This window comes from Nanorana parkeri, unplaced genomic scaffold (genome assembly GCF_000935625.1).
Source record: "Nanorana parkeri isolate BGI_ZX_2015 unplaced genomic scaffold, ASM93562v1 scaffold61, whole genome shotgun sequence".
NCBI classification, from domain to species: Eukaryota; Metazoa; Chordata; class Amphibia; order Anura; family Dicroglossidae; genus Nanorana; species Nanorana parkeri.
This window is the reverse complement of record NW_017306329.1, coordinates 586810-612656: the sequence shown is the minus strand read 5'-3', so window position 1 is coordinate 612656 and position 25847 is coordinate 586810. Positions and strand designations below refer to the sequence as shown.

At 40.8% G+C, this 25847-nt stretch overlaps 1 protein-coding gene across 1 annotated transcript in view; it reads left to right on the top strand.

Annotated features, from left to right (window-relative positions):
- Nucleotides 1–24740, top strand: part of NEDD4L (neural precursor cell expressed, developmentally down-regulated 4-like, E3 ubiquitin protein ligase) — a 372712-nt gene extending 347972 nt beyond the window's left edge. The window contains exons 21-31 of the mRNA XM_018576257.1: nucleotides 1453–1682; nucleotides 2523–2644; nucleotides 4947–5017; nucleotides 6049–6144; nucleotides 9303–9376; nucleotides 12526–12586; nucleotides 14196–14255; nucleotides 15438–15545; nucleotides 17357–17453; nucleotides 21798–21870; nucleotides 24526–24740. Coding sequence (XP_018431759.1) covers nucleotides 1453–1682; nucleotides 2523–2644; nucleotides 4947–5017; nucleotides 6049–6144; nucleotides 9303–9376; nucleotides 12526–12586; nucleotides 14196–14255; nucleotides 15438–15545; nucleotides 17357–17453; nucleotides 21798–21870; nucleotides 24526–24628 — 1095 coding nt within the window. The 3' untranslated portion in view covers nucleotides 24629–24740. The remainder of the gene's footprint in view (nucleotides 1–1452; nucleotides 1683–2522; nucleotides 2645–4946; nucleotides 5018–6048; nucleotides 6145–9302; nucleotides 9377–12525; nucleotides 12587–14195; nucleotides 14256–15437; nucleotides 15546–17356; nucleotides 17454–21797; nucleotides 21871–24525) is intronic.
- The last annotated feature ends 1107 nt before the right edge of the window (nucleotides 24741–25847 follow it).

Sequence of the window (25847 nt, the reverse complement as noted above, 5' to 3'; positions counted from 1 at the left end):
TTCAACAAAGGCACTTACCTACCTAAATCATCATAATAAAGGGATTTTCACTTATGTCCGCTAATTAAGGAGTGCTGATTAATGATAATGCTTGTTGTCATTAGAAAACAATTTACAGTTATGATCAAGGCTGCTAATTATATTAAAACCAATTAATATAATTGTTGGCTGTTGTAGATTAGAAAAACATAAGTCGTAAGCAATGACTGCCTGTCAAATGTTCTTACAATAGTGGAGGAGATCATTTAGATACGTGTTCTGGTTTTCAAATTGCGGTTATAGCACGGTGTCCTAGAAGGATCCTTACCAATATGTAAAGTGCTCTCAGACTTGGATACTTAAACCATACTGCTGGGGGTAATGGTGCATACCATGCTTCAGAGTGCTGAGCATATTGGTGTGGTAGACCACTATACACCGCTGATATGTGAACAAGTCCTAATTCATTTTTGGATTCCCTTTTGAAGTATAGAAGTAGTTGTCTTAATTGTTTTGGGTGTGCTTAGTTGTTAGTATATTAGGTGTATGTAAAATCAAACCTTTTTATTCTAGCGTTGTATAATGTGTTAGTAAAGGGCCAAATAAAGGCATTGAAACATCAAGATAATCCAATAGGTTAAACTTTTTATAAACTGGAAGGGAGAGACTATTTTAAAAAAGTGAAGCTTGGTCCGTGTGGCTCAATTTTCGGGCCTCAGATGTGTTCTCAACTGAGATTCTCTCAATTTCTCTGACTATATGTGGTGCTGTGGAGTGGGGGGGGGACACACACACACACACACACACACACACACACACTCCTATGTTTCCAGCTCTAGGGTCTCTTCCTCAATGTTCTACTTCTGTGTTCTGTTCTCTCCCCGACCCCGACATGTTCCCCTGCTCTTCTTCCATTCTTCTTTTCTGCATGAGTCTTCCTACCTGATTTTCTCTGGTTTTGTGTGTTTCTTTCTTGTCTTATTGTTCCTTTCCCATCTACGCTGCTCTGATTCCTGACGCGTACACCTGGCTTTGTACCTTGCCTTTCTTACACCTGTTCTCTTATACTATATAGTTAATAGTACGAGCCGGTTTGCCCCAGACTTGGTATTGTCTATCCTGGACGCTACCATCTTGGGGGCAAAATTTTGGAGGCACCCCGATGGACTGACCCATTGCATTATTCACAAACTGTATTGGCTGTACAGAGTAGGTGTGCCTTTATACCTTGGGGTTCTGCCATTGCATGGTTTGTTACAAGGCTCTTATGCGTTTTCACTGCTGTTGTACTGTGGCTATATTCTTTGAATGCTATACTTTGTGTCTGTCTGTTTGTATGAAATCCTCAATAAAAACTTATTGAACTAAAAAAAAGTAAAGCTGTGAAAAGTGGCTATTCCATGCAGACCTCTATTAACAGACCCTAGTATGTTCAAGTATCATCAAAGTAACAGAGTGCCATTCCCTCCCCAGGCTGACATACCAAACAGGTTTGAAATGAAGCTTCACAGAAATAGCATCTTTGAAGAATCGTACAGGCGGATCATGTCGGTGAAGAGGCCGGATGTCCTGAAGGCACGGCTCTGGATAGAGTTTGAATCCGAGAAAGGCTTGGATTACGGTGGAGTGGCCAGAGAGTGGTTCTTCCTTTTGTCCAAAGAGATGTTTAATCCGTATTATGGACTGTTTGAGTATTCCGCAACGTAAGTTTATTTTCTGTGACATTCTGTGCATTCTGACCTAGTTTCTGCTTCCATTTCTGCCCCTTATGTCTGTCAGGGTTTTCTAATATATGTGTGGCGGTACATCATGTTGGGATTGATTCTGCTTAAACTATGTAAGAGGAGCTTCAATCTGAACTACAGTTTAATTATTGCTCTGAGACTAGGGATATGTGAATATACATTTGAGCCTTTCCTGCCTGCTTGCCTACATTGCCGTGAGCCCTTCGGCTTGTTGCTGGAAATGCTGCAGGTTGCAGATTGTCAAGGACCCCAGTGACTAGTCAGGATGGCTTGTGCTCATAAATGATGTCACAGCCTGCTGCTTAGTTTAGCTGGTTGATAACCAAGATTATGGCAGCCTACAGCACTGGTACTAAGGTGCAGGGGGGTCATGTAATAGGTCAGCCAGAGCCACTCTTCCCATGTTTTCAAACCGAAACTTTGTCCAGTAGGTCATCATGGAGCAAGTTCTTAATAACTTTTCCTGCTGCTTTGTAGGGTAAGGGATACTGTGTTGGGGACGAGACTTATATTTAGGTCCATTAAATAAAGGTAACTGTAAGGCACGTACAAAATACACACATTTAGGAATCTCTGTATTCATTAAATGTATTTTTAAAATACAAGATGTGTAAGTACCTGTTTTGCTGCTAAAAACCACACTGATATTAAGTTGCCTGCCTACTCATATGCAGGGAAAATGTACTGAAAGGCATTCGGCTACAGTGATACTATGAATGGCTGGATTGTCATATGATCCGCTAAATAATGCTGATTCAGTTTACATGTGAAACGTAAACCTTTTTATCTTCGTCACAGGGACAATTACACCCTCCAAATAAATCCCAACTCTGGTCTTTGCAATGAAGATCACCTCTCGTATTTCACATTCATTGGGCGAATTGCCGGCCTTGCAGTATTCCATGGGAAATTACTAGATGGTAAGTACTATACTTCTCCAAAGGCCCAGTTATAATCAAGACTGGGTCCCAGTGGACAAAGGCGTCGGTCAGGATTTTCTAGCTATACCTTTAGATAATCTCCCTTGAGAGGTAATAACTATAGCCCACTGCCATTCAACAATCTGAGGTTGTGGCATTATATTATTAAATTATGGGGGTGAGGTTTAGCACCAGTACAAGGTGGACCTTGTTCCTGACTTTGACATAAGTTGTCGCCCAGTATACAACCTGTTCGTTCACTTCTCTGTGTGGCGATTTCATTGAAGTTCATCATACATTCTACATTCACCACAATATGCATACATTTTAGCAATATTAAAACGGACTATATTCTGAATTACGACTCACCTATTTAATACAGACGCTACTATGTAGACATCATAAGGAACCTGTACTTCACTATCCTGAATTCCAAGGGACACCAAGTTCTAATGCAAGCTTTTTATTTTTTTTAAAGTCAAAACCGTCACAGGGCTAAGCAAGCTTTTCGTCACCCATGTGATAGCACTTGGGACTGGTGATTTGGCTGCTCAGGCACAGTGCTAAATTGTGTGTGTGGGGGGGGGGGGGTCATGTGTGCTCTATACCTGGGAGTACAAGCTTTTTACTTGCATTCTGGTGACAGTTTGGACAGTTTGGATAGTGAAGGAGCCTGGAAAGGTGAATGCAGATATCTTATGATGCCTACTTTGCAGCTGCTGCATTATTGTGTTGGGTTGTCATTCTGTGCACAGTTGGTTTAAGTGCTAAACCTGGTTATGTTTCAAAAAATTTCATTTTATGGTAAGTGAGCTCCCTGATCACAGGGTGCACACTAAATGGATGTCTCAAATTCTCCTTCCTTTTATGCACTAACCAATAAGGGTGCCATAATGGCTAATAACAGTGCTTTTATTGGTTTGTTAATGCCAGGAAGCGGCAGAGCTGCAAGATTGAGATCTCAAAGTCTGTATTCACTGTGTATCAAGGATGGGGAAACTCCACAGAGACACCCTGCAAGATTTAGGATATAGCAAAAGTACTTGCAAGCAACTGGTACCGGAGCGGCACTGGTGACTTACTAGACATACCATATAAGATCTGCCAGCTTCTCTTTAAGGACCAGTAGCCTAATTTTAGAGGGAAATATGGCTGCTTTTAATGCCAAAAAGGGACATATAGTAAGCAGTAAAATGACAATGATTTTTGTGGTATTATTCTTAATGTTTATTTATATACAGTAACAGAGTATTCTCCAGCACCTGGGCCACTCTGTTAGAGAAAGAGGGACCAGCGTTTGCAATTGCTGGATCTGGGATGGCAATCTCGCCTCTTACATTTTATTGTTGGCTAGTAAGACCTCCCAATTCAGAGATGGGCCAGTAGTGAAGCAGCAAAGGTAGCAACCATGTAAGCTGTTTGGTTTACAATCCAGAAGGAGGATGCACAAGCATCTGGAGAATCTGTTATACAGTAGATATCAGTGCTTTGTGTCATCGGCAGGATTCCGCATGGAAAAACTCCACTTTTTGCACATTTTCAGTCCATAGATAAGTGTCAACATCCATCCAATTTTGAAAACTACCTGCGCTCTACAGCCAGACCTGGGTGCAAGCACTGCTTGGCTGCTGTTAAACCCATTTCTACTCACCCTGAGTAAACTGTGGATTTAAGAGGCAGCCAATTTAGGACTGAGAGGACAGACAGGAAAATCATTTTAAGAAATCCAGTACAGCCCTAGGGGAACAGCAGGAGATTAGAACATGATGACAGGTTATATTTGCAAACTTGCTTGATTCGCTTAGTTCTATTAAGAGCTAAAATTAGTTCTATTAAGAGCTAAAACTTTTCAAAACAAAGTATTCTTTAATTCCAAATATGTCATTATCTTAAAACCAGCTCCTTCATATAAATGGAAATAGCCCCGAGCCATGCCGCTGTCAAGTTCTCCATGATTCCAGTGTGCTATGTGCACAGCCGATTCTAGAAGTAGTTTATGGCGGTCACAGCACAGTTCATTATACAATATGAGAGCAAGCAGAGCAGTGCCTGGTGGCACTGCTGGGAAATGTGATGTGGAGGGACAGCAGGAACACATAATCAGTGCTTAGTTGATCTCATTACTTGTAATGGAAGCTGCAGTGCATTATGAGGAGAGAGCTCAGTGTGTCCTTTTATTCGTATCTATCTTATTTCCTGTCGCTTTCTATTCCTGCTTGTACTTGAACTCAAAAGTAGTGTCTTGTTAGTGATGTTCAACATTGTAGAACATTGTAGAACATTGTTTATTGCTTTCTTGCAGGTTTTTTTATTCGGCCTTTCTACAAAATGATGCTGGGGAAGCAGATTACCCTGAAGGACATGGAGTCTGTGGTAAGTTTCTGAATTTGCTTCAGCATGACTTCATAAGAACTACACTAAACACTCCCAGGCTTCCCATACAAGTCTATGGGAATGCAAAATCCTCTTGAAGCAAGTGAAAATGAGTCTAACCGCAGGTAAAATACACCTGTCAATGAATTCTGAATTATCTCAGAAGCGTTTCAGTCTGGTGCTGTTTGCACAGGTCCTAATGATGCCGATCACTTGACCTATCTGAGGACAGAAGGTGGGGGAGGTTGAAGTTGGGCTTTAAGGGAAAACTAGAGTGGTTTTATATATATATTTTCTTCATTCATTATGGTCAAACTATGTTCAAAAGCATATTGTCAGGTAAATATTTACGAGTGTATGTCAATAGTACGCAGATGGAGCTGTTTCATTGCTGTTCCCTTTCCATGTTTTCCTGTTTCTTTTTAACACATGTTTACAGAGCTCAGCAACTAAAGCTGAAATGTATTCATATAAGTCAATCCCCCAACCTACATAGGGCAGGCTTTATAGTCAGAGACATCCTGCCAGAAAGGAGATGACTAATGCTCTTCTGTTTTTCTATGTTTATTGGGTTTGGTGCCTTTTTTTTTTTTTTGCACCAAATTAATACAACCTTGCTTCTTGCTGCACTGAATGCGGCTGAGGCAACTTTCCCTCTGCTAGAGTAGGTTCATTGAACCCATCAGCAGCAGAATGCATATTTTAGAACACGCTTTTCTCCCCTCCACCCCATGTATTTTTCTCAAGATGCACACTACTGCATGCCCTGGGGGTATGATACTCTTGGGGTTCATTAAACTCTAAAGGCCATGAGCAGAAGGTCTGTGCAGCCTGATTAACCGCAAGATTCCAATGAGCAAGGGCTCTGTATAAACCTCCATGTCCAGTACCGTAATTCTGCCACTACCATGCTCTATACATCTGGTGTTGTTTTGTTCATCAGCTACAGCTGATATCATTTTGTGTGATCTTTAAATGTACTTCTGTTTTGTTAGGAGGCATTACTAATGTAATCTCTTCTCACCCCCCAGGATAGTGAATACTATAATTCTTTAAAATGGATCTTAGAAAATGACCCAACTGAGCTGGATCTCAGGTTCTGTATAGATGAAGAGAATTTTGGCCAGGTATGTACATATATTATTATACATTTACAGATATATTCTTGCATTTATATCAAATGGTACAGCAGAGAATGAAAACAGAGCTTCTTTATAAAAAACATTCTCAAAGGTTAAAAGCACTGGTAATGCCCATTGCAACCCATCATGATCCTCCTTCTCTGCTATAGTTTTCATAACTCGTTCCCAATTGTAGAATTTATAATGTGTTTAGGTTGCTTGATATGTGTTTTGCAGACTCCAAATGTGATTTTTGTATCAGTCTGCAGGCTAGGTAGATAACTTTTTCAACACCACTCGTATGTGTTTTGCAGACAGCAAATATGATTTTTATATCAATCTCATTTCAGCAGTCAGTGCTTTCCCTCTGGTAACCTAATTTAAAGGAGATGTGCAAAGAATGATGAGACGTAAAATGAAAAAGGAATCTCATATATAATATGTTTTACCTGCCAAAATATTTGAATACCAATACATAAATGTTGGTGATCCCCTCTTACCTGCTTTGCAACATAAGACGAGGAAGGTGACAACGCTTTTACAGCTTACAGTTTTAAACACTCTGTGCCACTGCCCCGCCTCCTGTATGTTCCTTGGATTAATGGTGAAAACTGTAACTTTCATTATGCTTAACCTAAGTGTGTCCATACACTGCTAGACTTTTTGGATGGTTTTTGAGGAACCGGCTGAAATTCACAATTTGCGTCGCTGTTGGCACACTTTCGGTCAGCATCTTTTGATCAGCTGATCGAAGGAGCCGGTCAGAAGATCTTCGTTCGATCAAAACCAGCAGTCAATGAGCTACCGGCTCTGGTCGGGCATTCTGCTGGCAGCCGCTGTCAAAATACAATGCAAACAGCGGGATTCCTCAATCGAGACACTCCTAAGTGTTGACGGAGGATTCTGCTCTATTTTTCTTGTTCAGCCTGCAGGTTGAAAAATATATCAGTGTATGGCTAGCTTAAGCCCTCCCACTCCAATAAGCCTTAAGTATCTCCCGCTCCTATGTATTAGCATATAGAGTATATCCAGCTAAAAAAAAAAAAAATTAAGAAAAAGGTGCAGAAGGCCTAGGACCTTAGTTTTTACTGTGGCCCAACTGGGGAGATATCTGCTCACTTCCTGTTTTGTGCAAAACAAAGCAAAAAAGGCAGTGATAACACATTTTAGTTGAGTAGGTCAATAGGCTATAACTCCCATCAGCTTTTTATTACCATACTTCTGTCACTGTGACAAGGGGAAATCGGATCTCCAGGCCTCTTGATGGAAAAATTAACCTCTAAGGGGTTCCAATTTCCCCACTCTATCCAAAAGTAAAAGCTTTTTATGCTTCAGCCTTCACCTGGCACGTAGAAGCTCAGTACAAGGGTAGACTGTGTGGCCAAATGTTGGTGGACCATCACATATATATGACCATATTGGACATCTCATTCCAAAACCACAGGAATTAATATGAAGTTGTCCCCCTTTGTAGATGTAACAGCTTTTACTCTTCTGGGACGCCTTTCCAAAAAATGTGTTTTGTGTCTCTATGAATTCATGCTCATTCTGCCAAAAGAATATTTATGAGCTCAGGAATTGATGTTGTATGAATAGACTTCTCTTTGTCATGTTCCAATTCATCCCAAAGATGCTCATTAGGGTTGAGGTCAGGGCTCTGTGTAGACCACTCAAGTTCCCCCACACCAACCTCATCAAACCATGTCTTTATGGAGCTGGCTCTGTGCACAGGGGCACAGTCATAATAGAACAGATAAGGACCTTCTCCAAACAGCTGCTTCAAGGTTGCAGGTTCACAATTACAGGCAGTCCCCGAGTTACATACATCCAACTTACATACGATTCCTACTTACAAACGGGGCTATTACCGTACAGCAGGGGTAGTTGTAATGCTACCTCGCTCGTGCTGACGAGGAGTGCCCGCCTTTTTGGGTCAGGTTCGCAGTACTGTACGTAGATTACAGGAAGTTGGCTCTTGTTGGACATGCAGACGAGGGGTGTCAGCCTCTTGTTCCCGGGTCACTGTGAGGTTTTTACTGCTGTCTGTATCCTCATTAGAAAGATGTAATCTCACTTCCTGTCCTTGAGACAACAGGAACTGAAAGAAAACACACCCGAGGGAAGGGAAATTCACTCCTGTAAAAGTGATCATGGGAAAAAGGTGTCTCCATTGATCCACAGCTTTACCACCAATCCTTGTTTCCACAACAACCCAAAATGATCAAAATCCAATGTTCACAGGGACAGAAAGTGAGGTGAAATCTTCTGAACAGGGACACACACAGCAAAACAAATGTTACAGGGGGTTAACCCTTCCCTATGCTATCCAAAACAAAAAAAGTGGAGTGGAGTTGCACTTAAAAAATTTACCTGTTCCAACTTACATACAAATTCAACTTAAGAACAAACCTACAGTCCCTATCTATGTTCATAACCTGGGGACTGCCTGTATGTAAATTGTCTTCATATTCTGTAATTTTAACAGTACCCTTCACTGGAAACAGCTGAAATCAGTAATTTGGAGGAGTGGTCAGGTGTCCACAAACCTTTATTCATATAGTGTAAATGTCAGGTACTCCATTAAATCATATCTTTATCATTTTTTTGTCTGGAACCGTTCTTTAAATTCAATTTGTGGGAAATATTAAAGTGGCAAATTAAGATCTGCAAGGCATTCCTTGGTGAAGAATCTTCACACCCTGACCCTCATTCCACAATGCAATGTTCAGTGTTGCCTATCAGCATCCGTGGGCATTACTGTATAGGAGGCAACATCATGCTTAGGTCTATGGAAATAGCAATATTAAGAAAATCAGTGTTTGCATGGCCACTTCAGGAGGGCCCCAGGCTGCAGGGGAGATTCAGATCCTAAGATGAGCTGAATGTCTCCAATGTCACCAGTTTGCTACAGATCTTAGCTTTAGGTTGTCTTTGAGGCTTTCTGAAATTATTAGCACGTTCTTGGCACAGTGGAGAAGATTGCACACTCTTTGGCAGGTTTTTTTGTGTTTCATATAGTCTAAAAGAAAGCAAAATGTAATCTCTCTCACTCGGTACATGTGAAAAAGTCTGATGAATGTCCTATGCTGTTGTTTCTGCCTTCCATCTCAAGAGTACTTTGTATACTAAGCACACAAATGGATTTCCTTTCGTTTATATTTCAGACTTACCAGGTTGACTTGAAGCCAAATGGATCAGAAATGGTCGTAACAAATGAAAACAAGAGGGAATATATTGAGTACGTGTTCCTTTTTATTTTAACAATGTCAACTTCCCATTGGTGTGAGCATGAGTACACCGTTACTTCCCTACTGTCATTGATAAGTTGTATTCAGACTGGCAGAGGAGTCTACACCAAAATCTTAAATTTTTAAGTAAAATTAAACCCTTAAGCAAAACCCTTCATAAATTCAATGACTTTTATTACTTTTTAGTGATCAAAGTCATGTGAATGGTCAGCCCTTAGAACCGCCGGTGCATGTCATTGAAGAAACGTGCATCAAGACTACAAGTTACAAGACCCTGCCAATCACAGCAGGGTGCTGAAACAGGAGCTGAGGCCAGACTTGCACTATGTGCATTGTGCATTGCCGTGTCTGTATGAGGTAGATGGTGGACGTATGCAGCTAAGAGTAACAATGCTGCTTCTGTTTGCTGCTCATACAAAGGCAGCATAGTCATCCTCTTACAGAAAATGAAAATGACTGTGGCTAACTTTAAAACCAATTTACTACAAGAAGAGAAGCCTGCATAAGAGTCAGAATGCAAGGATAGTAGTAGATAATCTGCGAGTCTTTACCGATCGCCGAAAGGTAGGCAGAGTGGGAGAAAGACGGACAGGTTGGGGTCGGGAGTTTCAAAGAATGGGAGAGACTTTAGAGAAGTCCTAGAGGCGAGCATGAGAGGAGTTGACGAGGGAGCTGGAAAGCAGGAGGTCTTGGAGGTGTATAGGGGATGGTTAGGGTGATACTCTGAGACAAGGTTGGAGATGTAACCTGCGGCAGAGTTGTGGATGGCTTTGTAAGTGTTTGTTAATATTTTGAATTGTATCCTTTGGGCAATTGGAAGTCAGTGGAGCGATTGGCAGAGGGGGGTAGGGGATGGGAGCCAGTGGAGGGATTGGCAGAGGGGGGTTGCAGACACTGAGCAGTTGGTTAGGTGGATAAGTCTAGCAGCAGCATTCATGATAGACTGAAGGGGAGAGGAGCCTGTGTAGAGGTTGGCCAATGAGGAGGGAGTTACAATAGTCAAGATGAGAGATAACAAGTGAGTGGATGAGTAGCTTTGTGGTTTCATTGGTGAGGAAGGGGTGTATTTTGGAGATGTTACGAAGGTGACAGAATCTGTATAGGGATTGGATGTGGGGAATAAAGGGGAGGTCAGAGTCAAGGATGACACCTAGAACCTTGTCTCCGCTTTTGAAAGATTGAGCTTTAAGAAGTGTTGTGACATCCAGACCGAAATGCATTTTAATGTTCAGGAAGGAATTAGCATTTTGTAGGATGTTAGTAAAATTCAATTTTATGACTGCTTTGAGTGTTTAATCTTAACTCTTCGTATAGATTAAAAGTGATTTGCAAATTAAGAGCTCCAGTCTGTTTTAAAGTTTTATATGGTTTCATATGGCAGAGCCAGGAATTGAAAACAAAATATGATCCGACAAAGGAGCTGTACGTGTAGGAGTGCACATTGCTTCTGTCCTATCTCTATAGAGAACTTGACATGATCTGGACAACTCTTTTCTAAGTTAACAGTTAGGTCCTGAAGTACAGATACTGTAGACTAGATACCTTGTGATGTCTACAAGCACCTGTATTAATCCCTGTGTTCTTATGAAGCCTCCTTTGATCCTAGAAATACCCCTAAACAGGGCCACAAATTCTGCCCAAGACTGGCTACCTTCAAGAATTGCCAGGGATTTCAGCTGCTTGGTAAATTTCAGGCATTTGACCTGTGAATGACAGGGGTTGGTTTTGGAGCCAGGTGGAGGCGAAATTTATCATTGGGCAAAAGTCAGGGCTCCCCTTATATCATAAGCCACACAAGGATGGATTTAAACTTAAAACAGGTCCTTGGAGACACCACATGGTTCATCCCTTTAGCACAGTTTTTACCATAGAAGCAATATTGATTAGATCAGGTTCATTTATAGATGGACCTGTTATTTAATTTTACGCATGATTTGAACACCAAACTACCTGGTGTATGGCAGAGACTGTGCTTTACACCCTCTTTCAAACCAGATTGTCCTTTTTCCTTCAACTAAATATCTAATTCAAGTGAAGCTATCATTAAAAATTCACACTTCATAAAAATCATGTGTGATGAATGACGGCATTACCGAACATCATTATCATTCTGAGTGCAGAATGATAAAAGCTGCTTCTACTTTGCTCGCTCATACAACCATGCAGCCTAGACCACAGGGTCTCTGGCTTACCCAGTGCATTTTGGTTGTTTTATGTCATCAGAGACTTAAGAAGAACTATTGTTTCACTCAGATGCCTCTTAATAGATTTGTTGTGGATAAGGAAGATCAGCAAGCTAAGGCCAGAAGGGGGAGCTTATACAATCAAATATAGCTGCCTTATATACATATGTAATTACAGACTACACATAAGAAGCAAGATTTTTTAAACATTGTTGCATATTAAAAATCATACTGACAAGAACTATGGCACTATGAACAAGCAAATATGGGTAAAACGCGTTAGTGATGGGCGGCCACTGAGTGGAGAGTACCGTCATGCTGGTAGTTGTAGATTTATGGATTAAAGCTTTGTACTGGTGAATAGCAGTGTGTGGCTTTTTTTCTTCAAAATTTGTAATGACATGTAGCTGATTCCCGGGGTATTGCTGGGTACGCACAGAACAAGATGTACACCTGTTCAGTGTCTGCATTCTGGATCTGTATCCAGCTCTTTATGTCTGTCTATTATTACAATATCATTGCCCAGTGAAAAGAGGCCTCCACCTCTTTGAAGTCAGCGGTTAGAAGTCAGCTTGACATGATATGGAATGAAAGCTTTTTTTCACTTGTCATCTTCGCACATTGCTTCTTATTTTCTGTTCCACACAAAAGCTCCTCATTTGTGTAACTCTTCTAAACTATCAATCTGCCAGCTGATGTATCAGGCAGTATATAAAAATGAATTATTTCTACTGAATGTATACGAGTGATCTCCGGGTCATTCTAATTGAAAACCCAATAACTTGTTGTATAGATAATGCATGTGGGGCTGGTGAATATGTTATCCTTGCACCCCAAGGGAGAGAAGGTCAGTGCATGTCCCTGCTGGAGACGCCACAGCTACTTTAGACATAATGAGATTTTGTAAAATGTTCAGTTGGGCGCATCTGTAATTGGTTTTTTCATTTTCTTTCCAGCCTCGTCATTCAGTGGAGATTTGTTAACAGGGTACAGAAACAGATGAATGGATTTTTAGAGGTATGTTCTCTTTATTTTTATTTTTTACTGGTTTGTGTGTCCTGATTTTATGGAGATTTGGTCTCTGCGTGGTTGTGTTTATAGTATATCACTGGAAGTTGCAGTTTATCCACCGATTCTCTGTTTATCCAAGCTCCATTTGTGCATGGCAAGCCTTTGCACCAATGCTATGTGATCCTTTTTCCATTTTTTTCCTTGAGGTCATTAAAGACTAGATGCCCAGACCATGTTTAGCATCATGTTTGGGTCAACTTGACCTTAAAGGCGAACCATAGTTCTCCTAAGGGTCACGGGAGAAAACAAACTGACGTTCTCCCGTGACCCAAAGCTCATTATACCGCAAGCTACAGCTATACTGAGACGCCGCAGCCGGGACGGATCCCGACAATACTGTCTGGATCCACCGAGCTGCGGGATTGACAGCTGGCTCTGCCTATCCAGAGGCAGAGCCAGCTGTGCCCGCCCCCTCCCCCGTCCGTTCCGCCAGTCAGCGCTGGAGGATCGGACAGGGGAGGGGGTGGGGAATCCCTGCAGGGAGCCGGGAAGTGACAGTCACGGCTCTCTGCAGGGATAGATCGAGAAGTGAGCGAGCGATGGTATTTGTTCGCTCACTTCCCGATCTACTGAGCCGACCTGTGTTTCATTGTCACAGGTCGGCTCAGATTATGAGGCTGAGTGAAAATCACTCGCCTCATAATTCTCCTTTAAATATGGCTAGTTTGCCTATTTAAATTTTATTTATTTTTTCTAACCCTACGGCTTTAGTACTTTGTGGGTCCTCTACATGCAAAAAGTATACATATAAGAAGTTCCTGATGCACTCTAAAGCTGGCCATGCACATTAGGATTTTTCTCGTTCACTCATGCAGGAAATGTTTTGATTACCCCATCTAAGGTAAAGGGCATGGGAGTATTGGGAGAGTATAATGTACTCTTCCCAATAGTTTGAGCCAGCAGGGCACAATGCAGCATGACTCCCCACCTAGAAGCCACCCACTTTAACTTGTGTCAGCTGGTGTCTCTACGATCAAGCCCTGAACAGGTGAAACGCATTGTAGCAGGTCTTCTAGTTGGGGAGTTTCGGTGTTAGGGATATGTCTAGCTTTATGGATTAAACATTGATCATCGGACTCCGGTGTGCGGCTCTTTTTACCTTTGTGTTGACCAAGAAATCTGACGAGTAAAGGAAACCTAGTTTTATAGAAATATATGGAGGCAGCTATTGGTGATGCCTTTTCTGTAGAAAATGCCAGTTGCCTGTTCCAGTAACCCATTTTTTCTTTTGCTGATGAGTATACTTTTTTTTGATTAGCAATTCTGCAAGTATTGACACTTAGCATAATAGCGGAGCAACTAGAGAGCTCAAAAGGAGACTAGGAATGGCAGTCCCATATTTCATTCATAACAGGATCACTTTATCACTTTACATCTTGTTTTATAAAGGTAATCTGGTCCCACTAATGTAACATATACCATTCAATCAAATACATGTATCAAATCAACTTTGCTCTGCAAAGCTCAAGACCCATCTGATTGGTTTGCACAAGAAGTAACGTCCTTGGCCTTTTTGCCGTCTTACAATAATGGTTTGTTATTTTTCCATTTGCAGGGATTTACTGAACTCATTCCTATTGATTTGATAAAGATTTTTGATGAAAATGAACTTGAGGTATGTATATACATTGTTTTACTGTGTTCACAATTCAAAAACTCACATTTTTGTTTTGAATGCAGGATTGTCTTTTCGGGAACCTAATACATATAGGGATATTAGGAGTGAACATGGTCTTTGTGCAGATGCTGTGTAGTCATTTAACAAGGCTACTTGTACAGGGTTATTCTGTAGCGCCACCTTCTGGGAAACAATCAACAATGCAACCAGAAAATATAGGTAATTCCTTATAGCAAGGGTAGGCAACCTTGGCACGCCAACTGTTTGGGAACTACATGTTCCATGAAGCATTGCATGATTGACAGCCACACATGTGGCTCCCAGAGGTATGATAGAATGTGTAGTTTCACCACAGCTGGAGGGCCGGAGTTTGGCTACCCCTGCTTTATAGGAACGATATTGTTTTGGTAGTTGAACCTTACTACACTGTTCTTTCTTAGAGGGTTATAGGAGGTGGAGATTGGAGCTCCAAGAAACAAGATTTCAATTTTTCTTGGTATCCCCTTTGTTACAGATCCTTCTTACACCTTACTAAGCTTGTTTTACAATAAATACATCTCTCTCTCTGTCTACTTTACTTTGTCTCATCAGTCTTACAATTTTTCAAGCCAGCTAAAAGTAGAGCTAACAGGAAAATATTTGCAGCTCCAGATATGTGAAGATAGGTCACCAGCATTCTAAAATGCAAATAAAATATTGTTTATTGCAAATAACATCACATAGGTCAAAAAAGCCAACGTTTCGGGACCACGCAGGGTCCCTTCCTCAAGGCGACACAGTCACTGTGTCACTTTGAGGGTGTAGGGGGACCTGCATGGCCCTGAAACATTGGCCATTTGGAACAAACAATATTTTCTTTGCATTTTGGTTCTGCACAGCACCATCCGTGGCGGTCACTAGGAGCACCTATCTTATCTACACCGGTCACAACACTATGGTGTGCAGCAGGCACTTTCAACTATCTCCTGCTCCAGACTGCAGGATTAAGCTTTTTTTGCTATAATACATTTGGCAATAAATATTTTGTCATATTCTATGCATTTCAGTTCCATTTAAGTTATACTTAATCATACAGAGAAGGTTTAGAATGTTTGTGTCACATTTATGGGAACTTCCTTGTTTAATAAAACAAGTGCAATATTGTGTAACTGTCAACAATTATCTATATTCATTTTCCAGCTTCTAATGTGTGGTCTGGGAGATGTGGATGTGAATGACTGGAGACAACACACACTGTATAAAAATGGATATTGTCCAAACCACCCGGCAATCCAGTGGTACTGGAAGGTAAGAACACCAATCGCTATCCTGATTTTATCAAACGGAACCAACTATTCAAATACAAAAATAGTGGCTTCCATCTCCCAGTTGTGCCCATCTAATCCTGTCTGACAAATAGAAAGGTTTGCCGTGGAGATTGGGCAATAGCCAACTTACAACTGACATTTTCCAGCTGTTCCAGTATATGCAAATGTGCTTAGATCCGTTAGACAGAGGGACATTGGAGGGTACTGGATACTAAGAACACTGAGAAGGAAATCCTGCTGCTGCTGCTGCTCAATTTTAGTGGCATCTCAGGAAAATCCACATTACTACTGTTTGTAAGACTGCAAAACAACATCACCAACATTTCTTAGGATATATACAGTTATTTTATAAAGTTGAGTTGCAGAAGCTTTCCATCTTTTAGTTTAACATTTTCCTCCCTCTCATTTACATAAATATTAGCACTTATAACCTATGAGATGCCGCACATTCAAAGCAATGGTGGAGATGCCTAATTGTATGTGCTGTGTGAGAGAAATAAACGCATGCTGCATAGATTAGCTTTAGGCCTATTTATAATAGAATTAGACAACTGAAGAAGTGGGTGGACATTACTAAAGAACAAAGACTCACATTTATGGGGGACAAAAGGGCAGATGTGCATTTTTATTCAGTAGCCAAAGGAAGCCTAAAGTAGAACTATGGTCAATCCATAAAGTTACATATACAATTAAGTCTGCCCAACCAAGTAAAATTGGGAAAACTTTATAAATACCTGTTGATCCTGTATGTAAGGCCAATGGATAGGCAATTCCTATGATGGGGACAACGCCCTTCTTTCTGCATTATAATCGGTGCAGCCATGTCACCTTTGCTGTTTCTGTAGATGCATACAGTAGATGCTGGCATCATTGATAGCCTTATCAGTGATTTGCCTTGCCTAGTTTTACACTACAGCCCTGTACATTCACAGCATATTGCCCTTTCTGCAGAAGCTGAAATTATGTAAAAGTCCAGCTTTCTCCCATCCCTCCTGTACTGTCTAGCAGGATCAATACATATATAAGCAAGGTCCAAAATTAGCGAGAGAGGCCAGTTAGTGGAACACAATGCTTTCAGTGGTTAAGATAATAGGAAGAACATGTGAGCACAACCCTAAAGGGGAAAAGAAGAGTGGAAGCCTCCCCATATGTAGGAGGAGAATATCATAGGACATCCAGAGTGTGGTATAGTCTGGTGCAGTCACCAGTAAATATGGCCTGTAGTGGAAGCCCTCCATATATAGGAGGAGAATATCATAGGACATCCAGAGTGTGGTATAGTCTGGTGCAGTCACCAGTAAATATGGCCTGTAGTGGAAGCCCTCCATATATAGGAGGAGAATATCATAGGACATCCAGAGTGTGGTATAGTCTGGTGCAGTCACCAGTAAATATGGCCTGTGATTAGTGGATCTGTAGAGAAAGGTAGAGGTGGAGGAAAGAGACCCTGGAGGCTGGGGAAAGGAGCTGAAGGGGAGCAAAAAAAGGTGGGGTATGGGAAGTAGGAGAGGGTGCGGAGTTAGGGTACTGGAGTAAGAGTTGAAATAAACATGTGGTTTGTGATGAAGGATGAGCGTTCTGTAGTTGTTGCCAATGACTTCTTTTGTTTTTTTTGGCATAGTTCCAGAATTAATTTGTTTAGCAACCTAATGGGTATCTAGGGGTTATGAGTGTTTTTCTAAATACGTTATCAGTATTGTCAGGTTACATTGCACATTCTTTTATGTTATACTGCAACAACAAAACTACTAGGTGTCATTCCTGTCTAATTCTGAGCTGTACCTGTACTAGGCTGTGCTGCTGATGGATGCCGAGAAACGAATCCGATTGCTTCAGTTTGTCACCGGGACTTCCCGTGTGCCTATGAATGGATTTGCTGAACTGTACGGTAAGAAAACAAAATCTCAAAATGTCCAGTATGTGTTAGTTCAAAGTGAAAAAACAACTTCTATTTTTAACTTGGGAATCCCATTGAATCCTCATTTTATTTTTATTTATTTATTGTAGGCATGCATGTAGTGCTGACAGTTTAGGCAGTGCTGTACAATTACATCAGTCCATGCCCTCAAAGAGCTTGCAGTCTAAGGTCCCTACCTCACATCCATCCATACATATACTAGGGCCAATGTAGACGTGCTAACCACTAAGCCCCTGTGTAAACACATTGGAAAAAAGATTCATTCATGTGGTATACTTTTTCTCAGACAATTTGCCAGTCATTTTAGGACTGTGTGGATTAAAGTGGGACCCCAAACATCTACCAGATAGGCCTGCACCACCCTACTTAAGAACTCTACTGTCGCACTGCACAAAACCATACATTATTGTGAAAGCAAATACAAATATTGGGTCAAAAAAAGAAAAGAAAATCCAGCCCATAAATAATATCTCAACAAAAAACTGGTCAAATATTAGTCAATAACATAAAGTGAATTATTATTCATAAATGCAGTCTAAGCACAACCAAAGAAAGGAAACAATCATGATGTTAGAAAAGGTTACAATGGACATGTATGATGCCATATAAAAATGAAACCACTGAAAAATCCCCAAAGGAATCTCTTCTTGGGGAAGACCCAGTTCCAACATAAAAAAAGGCAATGCCTTAAATAGTGCATGTGAAATAAGTACGATGAAATAAAATGTAATTATAAACTAATCACAAATGTAAATATATTGTAATGAGATTAATTTATAAATAAGACTTACTAGTGGCTAAGATAATAAACAATGTGTACTGTCAACGGTGGAGGGCTGGACATAAAATAGCCAACTGTCATGACAATGATGACTCAGTATGTAACTGCCAGGACACAGTGGCTCAAGAGATACCTGCCAGGACACAATGACTCAATGGGTACCTGCCAGGACACAATGACTCAATAGGTACCTGCCAGGACACAATGGCTCAATAGGTGACTTTCAGGACACAATGGGTCAGTAAGAAACTCCCAGGACACAATGACTCAATAGCTAGCTTCTAGGAAACAATGGTTCAACCAGTAGCTCCATGAACACAATGGCTCTGCACCCTGTTTGCAGTGTGAGGCAGTCCAATGCTGCATAAATGATGGGGAATCTATGGAATGCTTAATGCCTATCGTGAATTTTGCATCAGCACTTATTCAGGCCATGAAACGTGGAATCCTAGTTAAAAGTATTTTGTTAGGGGGGAGGGCCCTATGGCAACTTTATCTGTTTATGCTCCTTGGAGCAATTTCTCCCCACTTCCTGTCATAGTGACTTGACAAGAAGTGAGAAAACAATCTCCAAGAACAATACATCTCCTGTACATTAACTATAATAAAATGTTCTCAGCTTCTGAAGATGTGCATTCTTCCTAGAAGAGGGTGGGTGGTGGGAATGGAATGTTCCCGTGGATTGTATAGAGAGATGCCAGATGAGTAATGCAGGTCAGGGCTAAGGAAGCCTTGAGAATAAAATCTGATAGAGAGCTTAATTAAAGGAACTGTGTGGAGATCTCACAGGTAGACAGAAGTGATATTTATGCTGTGTGGGGACGATGTCTAAAGATGAATATTCCATTAAGAAAGATAAGGAAAAAGATAATTATGCAAACAAGCTATTATTATGGAAGAATATTGAGGTGTTATAAAAACTCTTACGAGAACACTAGGCTTTATGTTAATCTTCCTTTCGCTTCTCCATCGCTCCATTCAGCTGCCGGGTGTGAAACTTATGTAAGATACAAGTTGCTGGACTTGCACACTGCTATGGACTTTCCGGTGACAGTGCTGATCGGCCCAGTGCTGTGCAGTGGGTGAATCACATGCTTCTTACCACAAAGTATCTGGTATTTCCTTCCGCTTCCAGTGCTGAGCAGGGCAGTCGGGGAGTGAAGAATGGGTAGTATATAGAGGTGCACCGAAACATAAATTTTAAAACAGAAATGAAACCGAAATAAAAAAATGTCAGACCGAAACCAGTACTGAAAATGTTTTTTATTTTTTTAATTTTTTTAAATATTTTATTTTTTTATAAACTTTTTAATTTTTTTATATTTATTTGTATTCGTTTTTTATTAAATATTTTGATTTTTTACTTTACTTTTAGTGGCTTCAGGGAAACATTAGAGGTCTAAACAGACTCCTGATATTTCCTTTTTAAAATAGCAAAAGAGATTGAGAACACAGAGTCCTCCATCTCTTTTTCTGTGTCCCCTGTTATCAATGAACAGGAATCCTCTATGAGTGTTCCTGTTCATTGATAACATGAGAACATTGTTTGTTTACTATAACTACAATTATGAATGAATGAATGGGGGTGATGTAGATCACTCCCATTCATTCATAATTGAGGATATACTTAGCATACCATGTCCTCAATTATGTACACACACTCAGCGATCACTGATCACTGAGTGTGTGTACATTGCTTTTCTCTCTGACACGTCAGAGGAGGCTGATCGAGCGGTGTAGAGAGGAAAGCCCAGCCTCCTGTGACAGCGCTGTCTCCACCCCCCTCTGCCGGGCTGTGATAGGCGGCTGAGCGGTGTGGGAGGAGAGACGCGGACGCTCACAGCGTTCTCGTCCTGCAGCGCTCGGCCGGCTGTCACTTTCTTTTCTCCCGCTGGAACACAGAGCAGTGCCCAGCGGGGAGGAAAGAAACCAGGGATGTGCCGATGTATCGGCAGGAAAATGGCACTTTCGGCATTATGCCAAAAGTGCCATTTTCGGCCGATATGTTTCGGCGCTGATATATCGGTGCATCCCTAGTAATATATGCTGCTTTCAAATGAGTGGTTTAAACAAACCTGTTTACTTTTTTTTAAAGTACTGCATACAAGTAGTTTTTGGACAATTTTTTGTTAAATTACATTTTTTTAAAAAATACTTCATATGGACTTAGTCTTCGTTCACATGGACAAAAAGAATAGGTGCATGCTTTCCAATAAAGCACTCCAAATGCTATGCAAAGCCAGTTCCTCATCGATAGCAAATGGTCTAGTACACATTTAAAATTTACAGCCTCTTTGGTTTTCATCTTGTCTGCAATCTTTGGCAAATGCCTTAATTCAAGTCAATATAAGCGCACCACAAATGCATTCTAAACTCTCCCTAAGCGGTTGCCACATGTTTATGGATTGGTGGGATGAGGCTCTGGAGGAACATCCTGCCAGTAATTTGTTTTCCTTTTAAAAAAGGTGTTTTAAGAGCTTTAGCTAATGCTTTCTCCGAAACGCATCTGAAACATGGATTAACACTATAGGCATTTCAGAAAAAATTCAAATCTCTTTTCTCTGTGTCCATGGGAACTCAACGTAAAGGAGAACTATGAGGTGAATGATTTACACTCATCCTCATAGTTAGAGCCAACAGTTTCAATGTCACACGTCGGCTCTATTGATCGGGAAGTGAGTGTACACGTACTGTTGCTCATTCACTTCCCAATCAACTCCTTGCAAAGATTCCCCCTCCCCTCTCCGATCCTCCAGCGCTGATAGGAGGAGCGGACGGGGGAGGGGTGGGCACAGCTGGCTCTGCCTCCAGATAGGCAGAGCCCACTGTCAATCAGCCAGCTGGGTGGATCTCGGCAGTACTTTTGGGATCTATATACTGAGGTCACGGGAGGAGGTTAGTATATGTCCTCCTTTGACCCTGAAGAGAACTATGGGATAAAAAGGTTTAAATGTAAGAATAAAAAAATAAATAAAAAGAACTTATTCTAAAATCCTAAAATGTTAAAACAAAACACAGCTGCTGACGTCAACACTTACCTTGTCTGCTGCTTCTTTAAATGGATGCCTTTCTTCCCAGTGCAACCTGTTCAAAGATTGCTGCCTCCGATTTTTGACTGCGTTGCTTTGCAGGGTACAATGGCGCCCCACTGGAACTACACTAACGTGCAAGCTCCTGCCTAGGACCATACCCCGGTGTTGTGACACTCCCCTGCTCCTCCACCAAGGAAATTGAGTGGCAGCTCTAAAAGAACGGGAAGGCATGCTTGCTTATGATGACTTTTGGCATGATGGGACATGCAGTCCTGAAGCCCACCATCATGTGACTGTTCCATGACGTCTACTGTGTGTGCTCCCGGACTGGAAGTTAGGGGTGGCAGCTCTTAGTGAGGAGTGGCAAGCAAGTTTGGGGGAAAGAAAAAAAAAAGCTTAATGCACAGACCTAGTGGATGTCAGTACTGCTATAAAAAGGGTTTAATATTACTTTCAGTTACATTTTCTGTACCCTTATTTTGTTTTCTCATTTTCGTCTAGGTTCTAATGGTCCTCAGCTGTTTACAATAGAGCAGTGGGGAAGCCCGGACAAATTACCCAGAGCTCACACATGGTAAGTCATACAACCGCTTCAACCCAACCGAGTACATTTTGTGAACACTGGCTCTTCCTTTGGTTTTGGGCCCCAGTACCCTGACCTTCAATTTGTGAACTAAGCTGTTCAGCTCAGCATACAAGTTTAGACTTGCCTGCAAAGTGCCCCCTTTTCGATGCCTTGTAAATAAGTCCTTGTGTTCTTCTGGTTGAAAAGCCTAAGCCTCTAAAACACAAAGCAAGCACAAAAAGAGTTATTTAAAGTACATCTAAAGCCAAACTTTTTTTCCCATTTTAGATATAGTGGGGGGGTGGTAATTGCTGATGGCAGCCGGTCACTTTGGCAGAGTCTAACATGAATGAGAGCTCACTAAATCTATCGAATGGAGGGCCTTTGGTTTGTAAATGTGATCATTTTTGTCACATTGAAGGTACAATTGTTTGATCTCATCGAGGGAATTTCTCCAATCTTTTGTTCATGGCACAGCAAGTAACTCTCCCCAGGGAATTCTCCCCAATGGAAAACAGATGGGCAAAAAAAAACAAAACACGATGTTTTAACCTTTTTCCATTCTGTTAAAAAACATTTTGGCTTTGGATACACTTATTTTTTTTATTTATCGCTGTGATAGTTTGGAAATAGCATCACCCTCACCTCCTAGTTAATATTTGTCCTCGGTGTAATACCTTTATTAGCCTGCAGGTGTTGCTGTTTAGAAGGAGATGTTATTACTTATATTTACCGTACTACAGTACCAGTGACATGTGTAGTTCCCAACCATAAAGTGTCTGTATAATGGACAGTTCTCGATCGTGATATGAAGGATTAGAACCCCTTTCAAGTATTTATTGTTGTCTTTATCTTGTTTGTCTCTAGTAAAGAGATTCACGTCCTCTATTTGTCCTGGTGACTAATGTCGCTAAGACAGAAAAGTGATGGGAAATCCAGAATTTTAAAGTTGTCACTAGTAAAAGAGGGAAAAATCTTCCAATGGGAACACCAGTTCCAGTGACAACCTAAGAGGGGACTCCCCGTCACTTTGTAGAGATTTCCCCTCATTTCCTACAGTATCTCTGGGGTGGAAAGTGATGGGTAACCTCCCTAAAAGAACAAAGATGGCAGTAGATTTGAAATATGAAAGCCTGCATCTTTACCAGCTTAAAGTGACACTAAACTCAAGAGTTAAATCTTACAAAATGCATTCAAGTACCTGAACTATTAACAAAAATGTATCTTATCTGTGCATCACTCTCTCTAGATCAGCTCTAGATCCTCAAATCATCTCTGAATTGATGCTGACACTTCCTTCAGGAGGGTGGCTACTTTTGTTCCCCATGGTCCCTGTGTGTGTTGTAAAGTAGTCACCGCTCCAAGCTCTCTCCTGTGATGAACTAACATCTCAGTACAAATTAGTAAACTAAAAGTGAGGTTGTAGTCCATCACAGGAGCGAGCTTGGAGCGGTGACTACTTTACAACACACACAGGGACCATGGGGAACACAAGTAGCCCCCCTCCTGAAGGAAGGACAGCGTCAGCACCAATTCAGAGATGATTGGAGAATCTACAGCCGAGTGATACACAAATAAGATACATTTTTGGTAATAGTTAAGGTGTTGAATGCATTTTGTAAGACTTAACTCTTGAGTATAGTGTCACTTTAATCAGTAAAAGCCGCCCCTAATGGCTAATGAATGAACCATTACATTAAATACAGGAACAAAAAATAGTCAAAATATATGCTCACTGACGAAGTCTGAAACAATTGGGTTGACTTACTACAGGCACATTAGGCTTTTTACTTTGCAAGGGAATTTTCTCTTCGTTTAGTGAATGAAGTGAAGCTCTGCTGACTTCGATTATCCAGTCATGTGCAACCAGAAATACTGTTTTGTTTTGTTTTGTATTTACTTTGCACATGATTGGGTGTTTTTTTTGCAAAGTGAATTTTCACCACATTCACTAAGCTAAGGGAAAATTCCCTTGCAAAGTGAATAACTTATTTAGCTTTAGTAAATCAACCCAAAAATCTGATTGTATATTACTAGATTACACTATATGGCCAAACGTTTGTGGCCCCCTGACCATCACACCTGTATCTGCTTGATGGACATTCCATTCCGAAACCATGGCCATTAATATGGAGTTGGCCCCAATTTGAGGCTACTCTTTTGGAAAGGCTTTCTACAAGATGTTGGAGTCTGTCTGTGTACTGACCCCATTTTGCCAAAAGAGGAGTTCAGTTGATGTTGGATGAGAAGACCTGGCTCACAGTTGGTGTTCCTAATTCATCCCAAAGGTGTTCAGTAGGGTTGAGCAACGTGCAGGCCATTCTAATTTATCCAAACCATAGAGGCACAGTCATGCCGAAGCAGAAACCGAAAAGGGACATCCCCAAACTGCTGTCACAACATTGGAAGCGCACAATTGTCTAAAATGTCTATGTATGTTGTAGCCCTGACTGGAAATACCAGGACTCAGTTTGGAGGGGTGTCCACATGCTTTTGGCCATACACTTATTTTGAATGGAAATCTATTATCTTCCTTAAGAATTCTTAGTTAACTTGTCTTCAAGATGTTATGTATTTGCCATATGCATGTTATTTTGTACTGTAGTCCAGAGTCTGTTAATATGATATCAAAGAAAACATTGAACCATTTTCCTTTTATTTCAGCTTTAACCGTCTAGATTTACCTCCTTACGACTCCTTTGAAGAGTTGCGGGAGAAACTTCTCATGGCGGTAGAGAACGCTCAGGGATTCGAAGGCGTCGATTAAGGAATATACTTTTCCTCTCCATTAAAACGCATCTTCCTTTTCGCAAATTTGAATGAAATGGACATTACCAGTGATGACCGAGAGATGCTTAACAAAATTATAAACACACTATATTAAAAAAAATCAACAACCAAGAAAATGACAAAGGACTATGGTGACACTCACTGGGCTGTTGATGTTGTGTCAGTTTACGTAGCAAAGTCGGATAATTTCTCATGATTGCTACAAAATTTACTTATGGAGGCAAAAAGTTGCTGGTGAAATGGTACCATTTTTGAAATCGGAAGCGTAAACTGTGCCAATCTGGAACCTTTTCGGGTGTTTGATCGACATCTCCTGAGGCTGGGTCTGCAGAAGCACTTTCCTCAGTTCGGACCTCTGGCGCGATAGACTGTGGATGGTACTTTCAAAGATCGAGACAGCAATTGCACACTGTTCATTGTATGCTTAAATTACATTTCAGGAGGACTTTATTTATGTGCTGCCAGCCCTTAATTCATTATTTTACCTATTTTCTAATGACAATGAATGGAACCAATCACATGGGAAGGTATAGTATTAAAAAAATGACATGTTTACTTTTTAAATGATTTAGACCTACTTTCAGATTTTACCTTCACTATAATTAAAGCCGTCTACTGGAAAACGCCGACGCGAGCTACTTCTGTTTTAATTCCAAAGACATGGTGCATTGAGTGCAGTGCCAAAACATGGTCTTTAAATGCATTGTATATTTTTGTTTTATATCAGATTTTACCTTCGCCAAGTATGATTTGTATCCAAGTTGGCTGGACAACACAAGCCCATTATCATTTAGAATAATTACTATGACCATTTTTGTGATGATAAACTACTGTATTTGGCTAAAATGTGTATAAAACCAGCTCCTATAATGCAGACGAAGCACCCAATGCCCTGCCATGGCAACCTGTAGCTATCAATTTGCATGAAGGTAAACACAAGTTACAGAAGAGCTTATGTATAAAAAGTGCACTGACATAAACATTTCTTGTTGCCTATATCAACCAATCATCTCCCAATTGTTGAAGAGCAAATGAGGATTTGCATTGTTTCTTCCTTTTATACTCAAACCCGATAGCATGGGAAGGTATTGAGTATTGAAATTGTATATTAGCTGTTCTGTCATTGAAGGGACAGATTCTAAAAGGTGTTATTTAGCCTTGGTAAGGTTTTTTTTTTACTACCTTTTTCCTGATTT